Source organism: Manis javanica, chromosome 14 (assembly GCF_040802235.1).
Source record: "Manis javanica isolate MJ-LG chromosome 14, MJ_LKY, whole genome shotgun sequence".
NCBI lineage: Eukaryota > Metazoa > Chordata > Mammalia > Pholidota > Manidae > Manis > Manis javanica.
Genome location: NC_133169.1, coordinates 71049028 through 71070469, shown reverse-complemented (window position 1 = coordinate 71070469; position 21442 = coordinate 71049028). Strand labels below are relative to the sequence as shown.

Below are 21442 nucleotides of genomic sequence, written 5' to 3'. Positions count from 1 at the left end.
CTCCCTCCCCACCTGCCCTCCCACACCCCTTCTCTTTGGTAACCACTAGTCCCTTCATGGAGTCTCTGCATCTGATGCTTTTTGTTCCTTCAGTTTTGCTTCATTGTTATACTCCACAAATGAGGGAAATCATTTGGCACTTGTCTTTCTCCACCTGGCTTATTTCACTGAACATAATACCCTCTAGCTCCATCCATGTTATTGCAAATGGTAGGGTTTGTTTCTTTCTTATGGCTGAATAGTATTCCATTGTGTATATGTACCATCTCTTCTTTATCCATTCATCTACTGATGGATACTTAGGTTTCTTCCATATCGTGGCTTTGTACAAAGTGCTGCTATAAACATAGGGGTGCATATGTCTTTTTGAATCTGAGAAGTTATAATATTTGGGTATATTCCAAGGAGTGGGATTCCCAGGTCAAATGGTATTTCTATTACTAGTTTTTTTTTTTGAGAGGTCATCTCTCATATTTATTGATCAAATGGTTGTTAACAAAAATAAAATTCTGTATAGGGGGGTCAGTGCTCAATGCACAATCATTAATCCATCTCAAACCTAATTCTCATCAGTCTCCAATCTTCTGAAGCATAACGAACAAGTTCTTACATGGTGAACGAATTCTTACATAGTGAATAAATTCTTACATGGTGAAGAGTACAAGGGCATTCATCACAGAAACTTTTGGTTTTGATCACTCATTATGAACTATAAACAATGAGGTCAAATATGAATATTCATTTGATTTTTATATTTAATTTATATGTTGATCCCACATTTCTCCATTTATTACTATTATTATTTTTATTTTTAATAAAATGCTGAAGTGGTAGGTAGATGCAAGATAAAGGTAGAAAACATAGTTTAGTGCTGTAAGAGGGCAAATGTAGATGATCAGGTCTGTGCCTATGGACTAAGTATTAATCCAAGCTAGACAAGGGCAGCAAAACATCCACAGATGCAGAAGATTTCTCTCAAAGCAGGGGGGGTGAGGTTCTGAGCCTCACCTCTGTTGATCCCCAATTTCTCACCTGATGGCCCCCCTGCGACTGTGCCTGTCTTAGGTTGTTCCTCCCTTGAGGAATCTTACCCGTCTCGAGCTAACCAGTCGTCTTCCGGTGCCATACAGGGAAATGTAAAGTTGGTAAGTGAGAGAGAAGCCATATTGTTTGAAAAGGTTAGCTTTTTACTTCTTTGCAGATTTATGCCCTGTGGCTTCTATGCCCAGCACTTGTCTTGAGGTATCTTTACCACCTGGAGGAATTATGATACTCGGTAAATTCGATATGAGGCACGAATTCTATTTAAGGGTTGTAATTAGGAAGGAAGAAGAAAAGCTATAGAGGTAGCATATGGAAGAAAACATGGGAGGATTGATTATTTCTTTGACATATCTTCTTGTAGAGTACCTTAAGTATGTATAGGTTTTAAACTACTAACTAATTTGCACACACATATTAAAGTAATAGGAATACGGTGACATAAACAAAGCAAATCTATAATTACCATCCATCTTCAGTGAAGCCAAGAAAACCATTTAGGCACACTAGGCATTTGTGAAAATTTGTCTATGATATGATGGATATTGTCCAACTGAACTTGAACAGTCTGAGAGAAATCAGACAAATTAAAGCAGCCCATTTCTGGGATCTGTTCACATCCCATATGTTCTTTTAACCGTAGATAGTCTATAGTCATAAGATTTTGGACTGCTACAACTTGCACCCCTCCCAACTCCTGGTTGAGTTCCAACAGTACAGATCCGGTCAAATTCGTTGTCTCACTGTATGCACATGCCAGCCTAGACATCTCCCTCCTCATTCCAATGGCAAGTCCAGGAAATGGTGGGGTGGATGCAGCCACAACCGCAGCATCGCCCAGATCCCTGTGGAGGCTTTTTGATGATCATCCCCCTGGCACAAGTCCTCCAGAGAGTGCTGGTGCTGGAAGCTCCTCCTCATATCGTATCTCAGTTCATTTTCTGGGTAGCCAAGTTAGGCCTTGATCTTCTGAATAGAAACAAACAGACCCTTTGCCCACACTTTGACATGCCCTCTATACCACTGTACAGAACTCATTGGAGGTCAGCACACAGGAACTGCTTTTTTTTTTTTTATTAAGAGAAAGGAATATTATCAGAAAAGAGTACCTTCATAGCTGATCATCTGACACCCTTTAAGTGATCAACATTAAGGATATTTAAAGCATGCGTTGATCTTTGATTTACCAATAGTTTTATCCTATCAAGGAGTAATCCCCTTTCTTTCTTTCTTTCTTTTTTTTTTTGTTCTTTAATCTACACTTACAAGAAGAATACTATGTTTACTATGCTCTCCCCTATATCAGGTACCCCCTAACAACCACATTACAGTTACTGTCCATCAGCTTAGCAAAATGTTGTAGAATCACTACTTGTCCTCTCTGTGTTGTGCAGCCCACCCTCCCCTTTCTCCCTCACCCCATGCATGGTAATCTTAATATCCCCCTTCTTCTTCCCCCCCTTATCCCTCCCTGCCCACCCATCCTCCCCAGTTCCTTTCCCTTTGGTACCTGTTAGTCCATTTTTGGGTTCTGTAATTCCGCTGTTGTTTTGTTCCTACAGTTTTTCCTTTGTTCTTATACTCCTCAGATGAGTGAAATCATTTGGTATTTCTCTTACTCTGCTTGGCTTATTTCACTGAGCATAATACTCTCCACCTCCATCCATGTTACTGCAAATGGTTGGATTTTTCCACTTCTTATGGCTGAGTAGTATTCCATTGTGTATATGTACCACATCTTCTTTATCCATTAATCTACCAATGGACATTTAGGTTGCTTCTAATTCTTGGCTATTGTAAATAGTGCTGCGATAAACATAGGGGTGCATCTGTCTTTCTCAAACTTGATTGCTGCATTCTTAGGGTAAATTCCTAGGAGTGGAATTCCTGGGTCAAAGGTAGGTCTGTTTTGAGCATTTTGATGAACCTCCAAACTGCTTTCCACAATGGTTGAACTAATTTACATTCCCACCAGCAGTGTAGGAGGGTTCCCCTTTCTCCACAGCCTCGCCAACATTTGTTGTTGTTTGCCTTTTGGATGGCAGCTATCCTTACTGGTGTGAGGTGATACCTTATTGTAGTTTTTAATTTGCATTTCTCTGATAATTAGCGATGTGGAGCATCTTTTCATGTGTCTGTTGGCCATCTGTATTTCTTTTTTAGAGAACTGTCTGTTCAGTTCCTCTGCCCATTTTTTAATTGGGTTATTTTTTGTTTGTTTGTTGAGGCATGTGAGGTCTTTATATATTACGGACATCAAGCCTTTATCGGATCTGTCATTTTCAAATATATTCTCCCATACTGTAGGGTTCCTTTTTGTTCTATTGATGGTGTCTCTCGCTGTACAGAAGCTTTTCAGCATAATGTAGTCCCACTTGCTCATTTTTGCTGTTGTTTTCCTTGCCTGGGGAGATATGTTCAAGAAGAGGTCACTCATGTTTATGTCTAAGAGGTTTTTGCTTATGTTTTTTACCAAGAGTTTAATGGTTTCATGACTTACATTCAGGTTTTTGATCCAATTTGAGTTTACCTTTGTATATGGGGTGAGACAATGGTCCAGTTTCATTCTCCTACATGTAGCTGTCCAGTTTTGCCAGCACCGTCTGTTGAAGAGACTGTCATTTTGCCATTGTATGTCCATGTCTCCTTTATCAAATATTAATTGACCATATATGTTTGGGTTAATTTCTGGAGTCTCTAATCTGTTCCACTGGTCTGTGGCTCTGTTCTTGTGCCAGTACCAAATTGTCTTGATTACTATGGCTTTGTAGTAGAGCTTGAAGTTGGGGAGTGAGATTCCCCCTCTTTTATTCTTCTTTTTCAGGATTGCTTTGGCTATTCGGGGTCTTTGGTGTTTCCATATGAATTTTTGAATTATTTGTTCCAATTCATTGAAGAATGTTGCTGGTAATTTGAGAGGGATTGCATCAAATCTGTATATTGCTTTGGGCAGGATGGCCATTTTGACAATATTAATTCTTCCTAACCATGAGCATGGGATGAGTTTCCATTTATTAGTGTCCCCTTTAATTTCTCTTAAGAGTAACTTGTAGTTTTCAGAGTATAATTCTTTCACTTCTTTGGTTAGGTTTATTCCTAGGTATTTTATTCTTTTTGATACAATGGTGAATGGAATTGTTTTCCTGATTTCTCTTTCTATTGATTCATTGTTAGTGTATAGGAAAACTACAGATTTCTGTGTGTTAATTTTGTATCCTGCAACTTTGCTGTATTGTGATATCAGTTGTAGTAGTTTTGGAGTGGAGTCTTTAGGGTTTTTTATGTACAGTATCATATCATCTGCAAATAGTGACAATTTAACTTCTTCTTTACCAATCTGGATTCCTTGTATTTCTTTGTTTTGTCTGATTGCCGTGGCTAGGTTCCTCCAGTACTATGTTAAATAACAGTGGGGAGAGTGGGCATCCCTGTCTTGTTCCCGATCTCAGAGGAAATGCTTTCAGTCTTCTCGCTGTTCAGTATAATGCTGGATGTGGGTTTATCATATATGGCCTTTATTATGTTAAAGACTTGCCATCTATTCCCATTTTGCTGAGAATTTTTATCATGAATGGATGTTGAATTTTGTCAAATGCTTTTTCAGCATCTATGGAGATGATCATGTGGTTTTTGTCTTTCTTTTGTTGATGTGGTGGATGATGTTGATGGATTTTCGAATGTTGTACCATCCTTGCATCCCTGGGATGAATCCCACTTGGTCATGGTGTATGATCCTTTTGATATACTGTTGAGTTCTGTTTGCTAATATTTTATTGAGTATTTTTGCATCTACATTCATCAGGGATATTGGTCTGTAATTTTCTTTTTTGGTGGGGTCTTTGCCTGGTTTTGGTATTACGGTGATGTTGGCTTCATAGAATGAGTTTGGGAGTATTCCCTTTTCTTCTATTTTTTGGAACACTTTAAGGAGAATGGGTATTATGTCTTCTCTGTATGTCTGATAAAATTCTGAGGTAAATCAGTCCGGCCCCGGGGTTTTGTTCTTGGGTAGGTTTTTGATTACCGTTTCAATTTCTTTGCTCGTAATTGGTTGGTTTAACTTTTGTGTTTCTTCCTTGGTCAGTCTTGGGAGGTTGTATTTTTCTGGAAAGTTGTCCATTTCTTCTAGGTTTTCCAGCTTGTTGTCATATATTTTTTCATAGTAGTCTTTAATAGTTGTTTGTATTTCTGTGGAGTCTCTCCTGATTTTTCCATATTCATTTCTGATTATGTTGATTTGTGTTGATTCTCTTTTTCTTTTAATAAGTTTGACTAGAGGCTTATCTATTTTGTATTTTGTTTATTTTCTCAAAGAACCAACTCTTGGTTTCGTTGATTTTTGCTATTGTTTTATTCTTCTCAATTTTGTTTATTTCTTCTCTGATCTTTATTATGTCCCTCCTTCTGCTGACTTTAGGCCTCATTTCTTCTTCTTTTTCCAGTTTCGATAATTGTGATGTTAGACTATTCATTTGGGATTGTTATTCCTTCTTCAAGTGTACCTGGATTGCTATATACTTTCCTCTTAAGACTGCTTTCACTGCGTCCCACAGAAGTTCGTGCTTAGTGTTGTTGTTGTCATTTTTTTCTATATATTCCTTGATCTCTATTTTGATTTGTTCATTGATCCATTGATTATTTAGGAGCATGTTGTTAAGCCTCCGTATGTTGTGAGCCTTTTTGTTTTCTTTGTAGAATTTATTTCTATTTTTATACCTTTGTGGTCTTAAAAATTGGTTGGTAGAATTTCAATATTTTGGAATTTGCTGAGGCTCTTTTTGTGAGCTAGTATGTGGTCTATTCTGGAGAATGTTCCATGTGCACTTGAGAAGAATGTATATCCTGTTGCTTTTGGATGTAGAGTTCTATAGATGTCTATTAGGTCCATCTGTTCTAGTGTGTTGTTCAGTGCCTGTGTGTCCTTACTTATTTTCTGCCCAGTGGATCGATCCTTTGGGCTGAGTGGTGTGTTGAAGTCTCCTACAATGAATGCATTGCAGTCTATTTCCCTCTTTAGTTCTGTTAGTATTTGCTTCACATATGCTGGTGCTCCTGTATTGGGTGCATATATATTTAGAATGGTCATATCCTCTTGTTGGACTGAGTCCTTTATCATTATGTAGTGTCCTTCTTTATCTCTTGTTACTTTCTTCGTTTTGAAGTCTATTTTGTCTGATATTAGTACTGCAACCCCTGCTTTCTTCTCACTATTGTTTGCCTGAAATATGTTTTTCCATCCGTTGACTTTTAGTCTATGCTTATCTTTGGGTTTAAGGTGAGTTTCTTGTAAACAGCATACAGATGGGTCTTGCTTTTTTATCCATTCTATTACTCTGTGTCTTTTGATTGGTGCATTAAGTCCATTTACATTTAGGCTGACTATTGAGAGATATGTACTTATTGCCATTGCAGGCTTAAGATTCGTGGTTACCAAAGGTTCAAGGTTAGCTTCTTTAGTATCTTACTGCCTAACTTAGCTCGCTTATTGAGCTGTTATATACACTGTCTGGAGATTCTTTTCTTCTCTCCCTTCTTATTCCTCCTCCTCCATTCTTCATATGTTGTGTGTTTTGTTCTGTGCTCTTTTTAGGAGTTCTCCCATCTAGAACAGTCCCTGTAGGATCCCCTGTAGAGGTGGTTTGTGGGAAGCAAATTTCCTCAGCTTTTGCTTGTCTGGGGATTGTTTAATCCCGCCATCATATTTAAATGATAGTCGTGCTGGATACAGTATCCTTGGTTCAAGGCCCTTCTGTTTCATTGCATTGAATATATCATGCCATTCTCTTCTTGCCTGTAGGGTTTCTGTCGAGAAGTCTGATGTTAGCCTGATGGGATTTCCTTTATAGGTGACCTTTTTCTCTCTAGCTGCCTTTAAAACTCCTTCCTTGTCCTTGATCCTTGCCATTTTAATTACTATGTGTCTTGGTGTTGTTCTCCTTGGATCCTTTCTGTTGGGGGTTCTGTGTAATTCCATGGTCTGTTCGATTATTTCCTCCCCCTCTTTGGGGAAGTTTTCAGCAATTATTTATTCAAAGAGACTTTCTATCCCTTTTCCTCTTTCTTCTTCTTCTGGTATCCCTATAATACGAATATTATTCCTTTTGGCTTAGTCACATAGTTCTCTTAGTGTTGTTTCATTCCTGGAGATCCTTTTATCTCTCTCTATGTCAGCTTCTAGACGTTCCTGTTCTCTGGCTTCTATTCCTTCAATGGTTTCTTGCATCTTATCCATTCTGCTTATAAATCCTTCCAGGGATTGTTTCACTTCTGTGATCTCCTTCCTGATATCTGTGATCTCCCTCTGGACTTCATCCCACTGCTCTTGCATTTTTCTCTGCATCTCATCCCATTGCTCTTGCATTTTTCTCTGCATCTCTGTCAACATGTTCATGATTTTTATTTTGAATTCTTTTTCAGGAGGACTGGTTAGGTCTGTCTCCTCAGGTGTTGTCTCTGTGATCTTTGTCTGCCTGTAGTTTTGTCTTTTCATGGTGATAGAGATAGTGTGCAGAGCTGGTACGAGTGACCGCTGGAAGGGCTTCCCTTCTTGTTGGTTTGTGTCCTTCCTCTCCTGGGAGAATAGCGACCTCTAGTGGCTTATGCTTTTCAGCTGTGCGCAGACCGGTCTTCTGCTACGTGCCCGTTTGCTATGGATTTTATCTCTGCTGTTGCTGTGGGTGTGGCCTGGCTGGGTCTGCTCCTCCAAAGTGGTCCAGCCCAGTTGGAGGGGGAGCAGCCGGGAGGCTATTTATCTCCATAAGGGGCCTCTGTGCTCCCTGCTGCCCAGGGGGTTAGATTGCCCAGAGATCCCCAGATTCCATGCCTCTTGTCTAATTGTCCTGTCCTGCCCCTTTAAGACTTCCAAAAAGCACTATCCAAACCATAACAACAACAGCAACAATGAGAGAGGGAACAGAAAAAAAAAAAAAAAGGAAAAAACACAAATTTTTTTTGTCCTCAGGCACCAGTCCCAGGCACCCGCTCACTGGTCCTGCTGCCCTGCCTCTCTAGCACTGGGGTCCCTGTCCCTTCAAGGCTTCCAAAAAGGACCCGCCCACTGGTCCCACAGGGAAAAACACATGATGTTCTTTGTCCTCAGGCGCCGGTCCCAGGCACGCGCTCACCGGTCCCGCTGCTCTGCCTCCCTAGCACCAGGGTCCCTGTCCCTTTAAGGCTTCCAAAAAGCACTCGCCAAAAAGAGAAAAAAAAAGGGGAAAAACACGTGATTTCCTCCATCCTCAGGCGCCAGTCTCTGGCACCCACCCTCCGGTCCCACAGGGAAAAATGCAGGATATTCTTTGTCCTCAGGCGCCGGTCCCAGGCACCCACTCACTGGTCCTCCGCCCTGCCTCCTTAGCACTGGGGTCCCTGTCCCTTTAAGGCTTCCATAAATCACTCGCCAAAAAGAGAAAAAATAAAGGGGAAAAACGTGCGATTTCCTCCGTTCTCAGGCGCCGGTCCCAGGCACCCGCTCACCGGTCCCGCTGCTCTGCCTCCCTAGCACCAGGGTCCCTGTCCCTTTAAGGCTTCCAAAAAGCACTTGCCAAAAAGAGAAAAAAAAGGGGAAAAACGCGTGATTTCCTCCGTCCTCAGGTGCCGGTCTCAGGCACCCGCCCACCGGTCCCGCAGGGAAAATCGCAGGATATTCTTTGTCCTCAGGCGCCAGTCCAGGCACCCGCTCACTGGTCCTGCTGCTCTGCCTCCCTAGCACCGGGGTCCCTGTCCCTTTAAGGCTTCCAAAAAGCACTTGCCAAAAAGAGAAAAAAAAGGGGAAAAACATGTGATTTCCTCCGTCCTCCGGCGCCGGTCTCAGGCACCCGCCCACTGGTCCCGTAGGGAAAAATGCGTGATATTCTTTGTCCTCAGGCGCCAGTCCCAGGCACCCGCTCACCAGTCCTGCCGCCCTACCTCCCTAGCAACAGGGTCCTGTCCCTTTAAGTCTTCCAAAAAGCACTCGCCAAAAAAAAAAAACAAAAAAAAAACCGCTCTGGTTTCTTTCCACCCGCCAGGAGCCGGGGGGAGGGGCGCTCAGATCCCACCGGGCTGGGGCTTGTATCTTATCCCCTTCGCAAGGCGCTGGGTTCTTGCAGGTGTGGATGTGGTCTGGATGTTGTCCTGTGTCCTCTGGTCTCTATTTTAGGAAGAGTTTTCTTTGTTATATTTTCATAGCTCTATGTGTTTTTGGGAGGAGATTTCCACTGCTCTACTCACGCTGCCATCCTGGCTCAGCCTCTTCGAAGCTTTTATTTCTAGTTTTTTGAGGAACCTCCATATTGCTTTCCACAATGGTTGAACTAGCTTACATTCCCACCAGCAGTGTAGGAGGGTTCTCCTTTTTTCACATCCTCACCAGCATTTGTTGTTCTTAGTCTTTTCGATGCTGGCCATCCTTACTGGTGTGAAGTGATATCTCATTATGGTTTTTATTTGCATTTCCCTGATGATTAGTGACATGGAGCATCTTTTTAGATGTCTGTTGGTCATCTGAATTTTTTCTTTGCAGAACTGTCTCTTCATATCCTCTGTCCATTTTTAATTGGGTTATTTGCTTTTTGGGTGTTGAGGCATGTAAGTTCTACATATATTTTATATGTTAATTCCTTGTTGGATATGTCATTTACAAATATATTCTCCCATACTGTAAGATGCCTTTTTGTTCTGTTCATGGTATCCTTTTCTGTACAGAAATTTTAGTTTGGTGTAGTCCCATATGTTCATTTTTGTTTTTGTTTCCCTTGCTCAAGGAGATGCATTCAGGAAGATGTTGTCCATGCTTATATTCAGGAGATTTTTGCCTATGTTGTCTTCTAAGAGTTTTATGGTTTCATGACTTACATTCGGGTCATTGATCCATTTTGAGTTTACTTTTGTGTATGGCGTTAAACAATAATCTAGTGTCATTCTCTTACACGTAGCTGTCCAGTTTTGCCAGCACCAGCTGTTGAAGAGGCTGTCATTTCTTCATTGTATGTCTATAACTCCTTTATTGTATATTAACTGACCATATATGGTTGGGTTTATATCAGGGCTCTCTAGTGTTGTCTATTGGTCTATGGGTCTGTTCTTGTGCCAGTACCAAATTGTCTTGATTACTGTGGCTTTATAGTAGAGCTTAAAGTTGGAGAGCATAATCCCCTCTGCTTTATTCTTGCTTCTAAGGATTGCTTTGGGTATCGGGGTTTTTTGTGGTTCCATATGAATTTTAGAATGATTTTCTCCAGTTCATTGAAGAATGATGTTGGTATTTTGATAGAGATTGAATTGAATCTGTAGATTACTTTAGGCAGGATGGCCATTTTGACAATATTAATTCTTTTTATCCATGAGCACAGGATGTGTTTCCACTTATTGGTATCTTCTTTAATTTCTCTCATGAGTGTCTTGTAGTCTTCAGAGTATAGGTCTTTGACTTCCTTGGTTAGGTTTTTTCCTAGGTATTTTATTCTTTTTGATGCAATTGTGAATGGAATTGTTTGCCAGACTTCTCTTTCTGCTAGTTCATTGTTAGTGTATAGGAATGCCACAGATTTATGCATATTGATTTTGTATCCTGCAACTTTGCTGAATTTAGATATTAGATCTAGTAGTTTGGGAGTGGTTTCTTCAGGGTTTTTTATTTACAATATCATGTCATCTGCAAACTGTGACAGTTTAACCTCTTTCTTGCCAGTCTGGATGCCTTTTATTTCTTTGTGTTGCCTGATTGCTGTGGCTAGGACCTCCATGACTATGTTGAATAAAAGTGGGGAGAGTGGGCATCCTTCTTTTGTTCCTGATCTTAAAGGAAATGCTTTCAGCTTCCCGCTGTGAAGTATAGTGTTGGCTGTGGTTTGTCATATATGGCCTTTATTATGTTGAGGTACTTGCCCTCTATACCCATTTTGTTGAGAGTTTTTATCATGAATGGATGTTGAATTTTGTTAAATGCTTTTCCAGCATCTGTGGAGATGATCATGTGGTTTTGATTTTCTTTTTGTTCATGTGGTGGATGATGTTGATGGTTTTTTGAATGGTACACCATCCTTGTGTCCCTGGAATAAATCCTACTTGATGATGATAGATGAACTTTTTTATGTATTTTTGAATTCGGTTTGCTCATATTTTGCTGAGTATTTGTGCATTTATATTCATCAGGGATATTGGTCTGTAATTTTCTTTTTTTGTGGGGTCTTTTGCCTGGTTTGGGTATTAAAGAGCGTCATAGAATGAGTTTGGAAGTATTCCTTCTTCTTCTACTCTTTGGAAAACTTTAAGGAGGATGAGTATTAGGTCTTCACTAAATATTTGATAAAATTTAGTGGTGAAGTCATCTGGTCTAGGCATTTTGTTCTTAGGTGGTTTTTTGAATACCACTTCAATTTTGTTGCTGGTAATTGGGCTGTTCAGATTTTCTGTTTATTTCTGGGTCAGCTTTGGAAGGTTGTATTTTTCTAGAAAGTTGTCCATTTCTTCTAGGTTATCCAGTTTTTTACCATATAATTTTTCATAGTATTCTCTAATAATTCTTTGTATTTCTGTGGTGTCCTCAGTGATTTTTCTTTCTCATTTCTGATTCTGTTTGTGTGTGTAGACTCTCTTTTTTTCTTGATAAGTCTGGCTAGGGGTTTATTTATTTTGTTTATTTTCTCAAAGAACCAGCTCTTCCATTCATTGATTCTTTCTATTGTTTTATTTTTCTCAATTTTATTTATTTATGCTCTCATCTTTATTATGGCCCTCCTTCTACTGACTTTGGGCCTCATTTGTTCTTCTTTTTCTAGTTTTGTTAATTGTGAATTTAGACTGCTCATATGGGATTGTTGTTCTTTCCTGAGGTAGGCCTATATTGCAGTATACTTTCCTTTTAGCGTGGCCTTGGCTGCATCCCACAGATTTTACGGTGTTGAATTATTATCATTTGTCTCCATATATTGCTTGATCTCTGTTTTTATTTGGTCATTGATCCAATGGTTTTTTAGGAACATGTTGTGAAGCTTCCATGTGTTTGTGGGATTTTTCATTTTCTTTGCATAATTTATTTCTAGTTTCATACCCTTGTGTTCTGAGAAACTGGTTGGTACAATTTCAACGTTTTTAAATTTGATGAAACTCTTTTTGTGTCCTAGTATGTGATCTATTCTTGTAAATGTTCCATGTGCACTTGAGAAGAATGTGTATTCTGCTGTAGATGTCTGTTAGGTCCATCTGTTCCAATGTGTTGTTCAGTGCCTCTGTCTCCTTACTTGTTTTCTGTCTGGTTGATGTATCCTTCAGAGTAAGTGTAGTGTTGAAGTCTCCTAGAATGAATGCATTGCATTCTATTTCCTTTTTTAATTCTGTTAGAATTTGTTTCCCATATGTAGGTGTTCCTGTATTGGGTGCGTAGATATTTATAATGGTTACGTCTTCTTTTTGGATTTACCCTTTTATCATTATGTAATGTCTTTCTTTGTCTCTTGTGAGTTTCTTTGTTTTGAAGTCTATTTTGTCTGATACAAGTACTGCAACTCCTGCTTTTTTCTCCCTATTAGTTGCATGAAATATCTTTTTCCATCCCTTCACTTTTAGCCTGTGTATGTCTTTGGGTTTGAAGTGAATCACTTGTAGGCAGCATGTAGATGGGTCCTGTTTTTTAATCCATTCAGTGACTCTATGTCTTTTGATTGGTGCATTCAGTTCATTTACATTTAGGGTGATTATCAATAGGTATGTACTTATTGCTATTGCAGGCTTTAGATTCACGGTTACCAAAGGTTCAAGGTTAACTTCCTTACTATCTAAGAGTCTAACTTAACTCACTTAATATGCTGTTACAAACACAATCTAAAGGTTCTTTCTCTTTTCTCCACCTTTTTCTTCTCCTCCATCCTTTATATTATTAGGTATCATATTCTGTACTCTATCTATTCCTTGATTGACTTTGGGGATAGTTAATTTAATTTTTCAATTGCTTAGGAATTAGCTGTTATACTTTCTTTACTGTGGTTTTATTACCTCTGGTGACAGGTATTCAACTTTAGGAACACTTCCATCTATAGCAGTCCCTCCAAAATACACTGTAGAGATGGTTTGTGGGAGCTAAATTCTCTCAGCTTTTGCTATGTGGAAATTGTTTAATCCCTCTTTCAAATTTAAGTGATAATCTTGCCAGATAAAGTAATCTTGGTTTGAGGCCCTTCTGCTTCATTGCATTAAATACATCATGCCCCTCTGTTCTGGCCTGTAAGGTTTCTGCTGAGAAGTCTGATGACATCCTGATGGACTTTCCTTTGTATGTGATCTTTTTTCTCTCTCTGGATGCTTTTCATAGTCTGTCCTTATCCTTGATCTTTGCCATTTTAATTACTATATGTCTTGGTGTTGTCTTCCTTGGGTCCCTTGTGTTGGGAGATCTGTGGATCTCCATGGTCTGAGAGACTATCTCCTTCCCCAGATTGGGGAAGTTTTCAGCAAGTACCTCCTCAGAGACACTTTCTATCCCTTTTTCTGTCTCTTCTTCTTCTGGTACTCCTATAATGCAAATATTGTTCCGTTTGGATTGGTCACACATTTCTCTCAATATTCTTTCATTCTTAGAGATCCTTTTTTCTCTCTCTGTCTTGCTTCTCTGTATTCCTCTTCTCTTGTTTCTATTCATTTTTTGTCTTCTCCACTGTATTCAATCTGTTTTTAATACCCTCCATTGTTCTCTTCAAAGATTGGATCTCTGACCAGAATTCATTCCTGAGGTCATGAATATTTTTATGTACCTCCATAAGCATGTTAATGATTTTTATTTTGAACTCCCTTTCAGGAAGATTCATGAGATTGATGTCATTTAAATCTTTCTCAGGAGTTGTATTAATAATTTTACTTTGAAACAGGTTCCTTTAGAATTTCATATTTTTATATGGCGCCCTTGAGTGCCCAGAGGCTCTACTCTCTGGAGATGCTCAGCCCCTGAAGCACTGACAGGGGTTTCAGGGGAGTGGTATTGGTGCCTGAGGGGAGGAAAGAGCTGTTTCCTGCTTCCCGGCTGCTATGCCTGTTTCCACTGCCTGAAACAGTGGGCTGAGCACACAGGTATAAGCCTCTATGCTTTGCATTTGTAGTTGCTGTAGACAGGTCTTCCCTCTGGCTGTCCTAATGCAGGGTAGGGTTTGCCAGTTTGTGAGCCAAGTGGGTCTGGCAGGGAGGAACACATAGTAGGCTGTGTATCATGGAGGGTGTCCTTGGAGGTTTGTAGCCAGCCAGGGAGCTGGAGCACCTGAGGATCATGAAAACTCCCAACCTGCTGGGCAGAATCCACCCAGACAATTCTGTCTACCTGTCCTTTCTCCTGAGCAGTAAACTCTGTGCGACTCTTGCACCTTTAGCAGCCATCTTGCTGTTAGGAAGTATCTCAGACTTCCCACCTTTCTTTTGTCCCCAAGCAGCTGGATATGGATCCCTGCTTTCCACAAGGTGCTGGAATCTCAGTCTCTCCAGGAATTCTGCCTGTCTCGGCTTTCAAACCCCTAATCACAGGAGTACCATGCAATCACCATGAAATGTAGGTTTGTGCTCCCAGGGCAGATCTCCAGAGTTAGGTATTCAGCAGTCCTAGGCCTCCACTCCTTCCCAGCCCTGTTTTTCTTCCTCCCGCCGGTGAGCTGGGGTGAGGGAAGGACTTGCATCCCACTGGTCCATGGCTTTGGTATGTTACCCTGTTCCATGAGGTCTGCTCTTTTCTCCAAGTGTATGCAGTCTGGCACAGTCCTCTGTCCTGCTGCTTTTTTAATATTAGTTGTATTTGTATTACATGCAGTTTTAGGAGGAAGCCTCTGTCTCACCTCTAACAACACCATCTTTAATACTCTCTGAAGTTGAGGTTTAAAAAAAAAACTCATAAATATCTGCAATATGTTTCCCAAGATTGTCAAATATGGCATTTGTTGTAGACCCAACTTGTAGCCACCAGAACGATATTCTCCAAGTTATAATATAATCAAATGTTCTTCATGTAATCCAGTGCATTAAATAAAGTCCCACATCCAATAAGGAAATTACCCAAATATTGGACATAAGAATCTCACTCAGACAGAAAAGTACACAGAAAATGGAAGTCCCATCCCACTCTGAATCTGAGTAAAGGAAGAAATAAAACATACCACATATAAAAAGTACCACAATGAAAATTTATATGTGTTTCAGAGGCTGAGTGAAGGAAAGAACAAATTATGAGAATTGAGGTGACATAAAGAGAAAAAGATAAGCTATAAAAAGTTGAATTATAAAAATTTCCAAGGAAAGGTATGGACATAAGAAGCTAGGAAAATATTCCAGAAAGGAAAATTTATTCATTTTAACCTCTTCTTGATTTGTATTCTTAATCATTAATATATAATACTAATTTTGATGCTCTACTTAAACACTTAAATTTGAAGAGGGTAAGTACAAACATGTTAGCTGTGACTCAGGAGCATCCTCTTGGACATCCCTACTTCTCTAGTAAGCAGTTTTTTGATTGTTTGATTCTGTTTCAATCTACTGCTCAGAAACTAAACTATAGAATAAGATATCATTCTTCCACAGAAGTTAAAGCAGCAATATTTCATGGAGAGTTGGAATCAAACTTCAGACGATTTCATTTTGTTGGGGTTACTTCCCCCACATCCAATGGGCCTACTTCTCTTGTTCCTTATCATTCTTGTATTCTTTCTCACCTCTGTGGGCAACTTGGCAATGATTCACCTCATACGTATGGATTCCAGGCTCCACACCCCCATGTACTTCCTCCTCAGCCAGCTCTCCCTCATGGACCTCATGTACATCTTCACCACCATCCCTAAGATGATGTTCAACTTCCTCTCACGCCAGAAGGGCATCTCCTTCCTGGGATGCGGGGTGCAGAGTTTCTTCTTCCTGACCATGGCATGTTCAGAAGGCTTACTCCTGGCCTCCATGGCCTATGACCGTTACCTGGCCATCTGTCACCCCCTTCACTATTCCATCCGCATGAGTAAAAGGATGTGTGTGAAGATGATCATAGGATCTTGGGTCTTGGGGTCTATCAACTCCTTGGCACACACTGTCTATGCCCTCCATATTCCTTACTGCCGGTCCAGGGCCATTGATCACTTCTTCTGCGATGTCCCAGCCATGTTGCCTCTGGCCTGCATGGACACCTGGGTCTATGAGTACATGGTTTTTGTGAGTACAAGTCTTTTTCTGCTTCTTCCATTCCTTGGCATCACTGCTTCCTATGGTTGGATACTTTTTGCTGTCTACCATATGTGCTCAAAAGAGGGACAGAAAAAGGCCTTTACTACCTGTTCCACACACTTAACTGTGGTGACCTTTTACTATGCGCCTTTTGTCTACACCTATCTTCGGCCCAGGAACCTTCGCTCAGCAACAGAAGATAAGGTCCTGGCTGTTTTCTACACCATCCTCACTCCCATGTTCAATCCCATCATCTATAGCTTGAGGAATAAGGAGGTCCTGGGGGCCATGAAAAGAGTGTTCAGGATATTTTCTGCTATGAAAGAATAATCATGGATGCCCTTAATCACCTTTATCTCCCCTTTCCATGTTGGCTACAACATCCTGGGACAACTGTCTGATGGAAATATCATGTGAGCCATGTGCATTTAACATTTTCTAGTAGCCAATTTTGAAAGTGAAATTGATGTAATAATATACTTATTTACTCAAAAACACCATTATAATCAATATTGATATTAATGAGATATGATTATAATATTTTATATGCAATGTATTTATGACATGGATGTACATGTTTTTATTAATATAGTATTCATACTTGTGCTGACATTATTACTATAAGTAGTCAATATAAAATTATTGTGATATTTTACTTTTCAATCTAATTCTTCATAGTCTTTCATGTACTTTATGCTTACAGCACATTGCAATTTTGACTAAATACATCTCAACTGCCCAATAGCCCCATGAGTCCAGTGGCCACTGTGTGGGACAGCACAGCCTTAGACATCTAATACAATTTAGTTGTAGCCTTGTCATATGTGGTATTTATTATGCTGAGGTGTGTTTCTTACATACCCATTTTGTTGAGTGTATCATGAATTGATTTTGAGTTTTGTTGAGTGCTTTTAACCATCTATTGAGATGATCATTTGGTTTTTATCCTGCCTTTTGTTAATGTAGTGTATCACAGTGATTTATTCATATTGTACCATCCTTGAATCCTGAATTAATCCCACTTGATCATGATGGATGATCTTTTTTATGTCTATTTGAATTGGGTCTGTATATGTTTTGTTTAGGATTTTTGCATCTATGTTCATCAGTGATATTTTTCTATTATTGTCTTTCATTGTGTTTTTTTTTCTGTTTTGGTATTAGAGTGATCTGGCCTCATAGAATGAGTTTGGAAGTATTCCCTCCTCCTCCATTTTTTGGAACACTTCAAGAAGGATGGGTATTAGCTCTTCTTTAAATGTTTGGTAGAATTCAGCTGCAAAAACCCTCTGGGACATGATATTTATTTCTTGGGAGGTGTTTGATTTCCAATTCAATTTCATTGTCGGTAATTGGTCTCTTCAGATTTTCTGTTTCTTCCTGTTTTAGTCTTGAAAGTTTGTAATTTCTAGGGTTTATTTTGTTTGAGTTGTCCAGTTTATTGGCATATAATGTTTCATAGAATTATCTGATATTTCTTTGTATTTCTGTGATGTCAGTTGTAACTATTGCTTTTTCAATTCTGATTTTATTTGTGTCCTCCTTATTTTTCTTGATAAATCTGGCTCAGAGTTTGCTTATTTTATTTATCTTCTCGAAGAAACAGCTGTTGGTTTCATTGATTTTTTTCTATTGTTTTATTATTCTCCATTTAATTCATTTCTGCTGTGATCTTCATTATGTCCCTCCTTCTACAAACATTGGGTTTCATCTGACCTCTTTAACATATCTTCAGGAATAACAGTTCTGATATCTGTGCTATGACCTACTCTTACTGGATTCTCGGGCATGATCAGAGATTGTATCTATACTCTACATAACATTATTTCACCCAAACTTTAATATTAGAGAGGAATGTGCACATCCACTAATGAAGCAGCATTAGAACAATAAATGAGAAAACATTGCAACAGCAATGAATTAGAATGTAGGACAATGACAATACATGCGCCACATTCCCAGAGTAGTCTACCAGATGGTCCTGGAGCTGTGGGGTCCAGGGGTGGGGAGGCAATAGTGCTCTCTTTGCTTGCATCATTCTCAGGCATAGGTTGAAAATTTGTTGATGTTATGGAGTCTACAAACCCGATTGTGTAGCATTTCTGAGGATTATGCAAACTTCTGAATCTCTTTTAAAGTAACATTTTCTGATTAAGCTGGACTGGTTTTATTTATGTTAAAAATAAATTTTTTATAGTTTAGATCATTAGCTAATTATATTCCAAATCACATTTAATTCGTTTAAATACCTTGTTAGAAAGAGTAAATGCTTAAAAATTACTTGGTCATTGATATTAAGCAGTAAATGTCTTCTTTTTCATGCCTATTTGTGAATTAATTGATGAGATAAGGTAAATATTCAACAACATGCAAGCAATTGCTTCAATATGAAATATAATTATATTATCATGCAGTACATTATGATAAGAACATTTCCCATAAAATACTGGGAGGTGAGAAAGTCATACTAACTTGCCAATCCAAAAATCAAGCTTTGAATCAGTAAAATGATGATTTGGGATAAGTTATTTCCATTTCTAATAATCCAGAGACTCTTATCTGCCCATTCGAGCATTTTACTTCCTACCTGTCCTCCCCAAATGAAGAGTAAACAGAATTTCCTCCTGGACCCTGACGATGCTTCATCCATAATGTACAGCTCAGTGGGGAGTGACAGTGGGAACTATGTAGGCTAGTGAATGGGCAGGAATATCTATTAAAAATTTTCATCCAGCAAGGATGACCCCAAACGAACCCTCTACATGGGATAAGCAGAATTTTGAGATTAGGATGTGGAAAATTAAATATCCATAACATAAATTTTTGTATAAAAGGTTAACAAGTGGCTGCTTGAGGAATACAACTTGAGTGTATTTTGAAGGATGCTAGAGGTGTTTCTCAGATTGATTAATCTGCACTAATAATATATATAACTTACATTAATCTTTTTAAAAAGTGGCTCTCATTCCTGTATAGGTCATTTTGCATCTCCACAACCGTAACTGTTAAACCTGAGGTAAACATGTGAATAAATCACTTCCTTAGGGTACATCTAGACATTTCCATGGTCCCTCCCAAATATGATATAAACTTACTGTATTTCCTGTATATCCATATTGTACAGTGGTCCAAACACTCTTAATTCCCTTTAGAGCTCTCCACCTAATTTCTATAACAAACATTCCTTTGAAAACTGGGAATAGGAGAACCAATATGTACCAGTCAAGAGTGAATTATAATAGAAATATTTGTCTTGTTTCAATTAGATCAAACAATGTTGTAACATTTATTGTTCCTTTACAATAATTTAGACATTTTGGGATATGTATTATGGATAGATGATCTGTTATACTGAATGATAACATTAAGTTTGGCAGTTTCAACTTCTTTCCTACATATTAAAAATATTTATTGCCCAAATGGCAGTGGAAACTATATGTACTTTATTAAAAATTACCACAATGGAATCTAAGAAGTGATCAGAAATGTACAACTGTTTTGTCAAATCTCAAATATTTAATCTCTAGATTAACTTAAATTCATGTCTTAATCTTGGGGTGATATTTTCCTTAATTTTTAAATTTATCTGCTTCTACAGCTGCAGTTCTAAAGAGACTGTTGTCTAATTTTTCACAGAGCAGATTCTCTGAGTCACTCTCCTCCAGGCCCCCATCACCTCCTTGTTTCTCAGGCTGTATATGATGGGGTTGAGCGTTGGGGTCAGGATGGTGTAAAACACAGCCAGAACCTTGTCCTCTGTTGGAGTTCGGAGGGATCTTGGGCGTAAATAAGTGTAAGCAAAGGGTGCATAGTAGAAAGTCACCACAGTGAGGTGGGTGCTGCAGGTGGAATAGGCCTTCCTCCTCCCTTCAGATGAGTGTATGCGGTGGACAGCCAGGAGAACACGGCCATAGGAGCACGCAATGCCAATGAAAGGGAACACAATCCAGAGAGTGGTGCTCAGAAACACTGTGTACTCATAGACCCAGGTGTCCATGCAGGCCAGAGTCAGCATGGCTGGGACATCACAGAAGAAATGGTTGATGGCCCTGGATTGACAATAAGGGATATGGAGGACATATATGGTGTGGACACAGGCATTGATGGAGCTCATTATCCAAGATCCTGTTATCATCAGCACACACACTCTTTTGCTCATAAGGATGGGATAGTGGAGAGGAAAGCAAATGGCTACATAACGATCACAGGCCATAGATGCCAGTAGTAATCCTTCTGCAGCTGCTAAAGTCAAGAAGAAGAAGCTCTGAACCCCACACCCTATTGAGGAGATAGACTGGTTTCCAGAGAGATAAGTAGAAGCCATTTTGGGGACAATGGTGGAGATGTAGCTCAGGTCAACGAAGGAGAGCTGGCTAAGCAGGAAGTACATGGGTGTGTGGAGATGGGTGTCCAGGAGGGTCAGAAGGATCATGGAAAGGTTGCCCAACAGAGCCGTTAGGAAAATGAGAACAATGAGAATGAAGAAGAACAAGCCAGCTGGAGACTGTGGGAACAACCCCAATAAGATGAAATCAGTTGATGTGTGGCTGTGATTCTCCATATTTCACTCCTTTAACTGTTCCTAAAAACAAGTGTACATTAAGGTAAATACAGTGTAATAAGCTTTTTTACTGAGGTATAGTTCATATATAATATTATACTGGCTTCAAGCATACTACACCATGTTTTCCACAGTTATATACTTTATTAGATTCTTACCCCAACCAGTGCAGTTACTATCCATCCACATGGAAATATGTTACAGAACTAGTGACTATATTCACTGTGCTGTACTTTCATCCCCGTGACTAATTTATGTTATGATTGAGACTTTGTGCCTCTTTATCTCCTTCCCGTATCTCACCCACCACCCCACCCCTCCACCATGGTGACCACCAGCCACTGCTAACTGTCTATGAGGCTATTTCTGTTTTGTTCCTTTGGTTGTGGTCGGTTTTTAGATTCCACATATAAATAAAATCATATGGCAGTTTTCTTTTTCTGACTGGCTTATTTCACTTGGCATAATCCCCTAGGCCCACCAGTGTTGTTGTAAATGGCAAGATGCATTTCTTTTTTTTGGCTGTGCCATATTCTGTTTTATATATGACCACATATTCTTTATCAGTTCACTTATTGATGAAACTGTCAACAACACAAAATGACAACTTACTGTATGGAGACTATATTTGCACGTGATATATCCAATTTAGGGCTAATATCAAAAATATATAAATAA

General features: G+C 39.3%; 2 protein-coding genes across 2 annotated transcripts; one reads left to right on the top strand and one right to left on the bottom strand.

The window, feature by feature from the left end:
- The first annotated feature begins 15594 nt into the window (after nucleotides 1–15594).
- On the top strand, nucleotides 15595–16533 carry LOC108389582 (olfactory receptor 2L13-like). The gene has a single exon (XM_017648034.3). It carries the CDS (start codon nucleotides 15595–15597, stop codon nucleotides 16531–16533), a length of 939 nt encoding a protein of 312 aa, XP_017503523.3.
- Nucleotides 16534–19825: 3292 nt separating this feature from the next.
- Nucleotides 19826–20764, bottom strand: LOC108405486 (olfactory receptor 2L3-like). Its single transcript, XM_073221480.1, has one exon. It carries the CDS (start codon nucleotides 20762–20764, stop codon nucleotides 19826–19828), a length of 939 nt encoding a protein of 312 aa, XP_073077581.1.
- Between the last annotated feature and the right edge of the window lie 678 nt (nucleotides 20765–21442).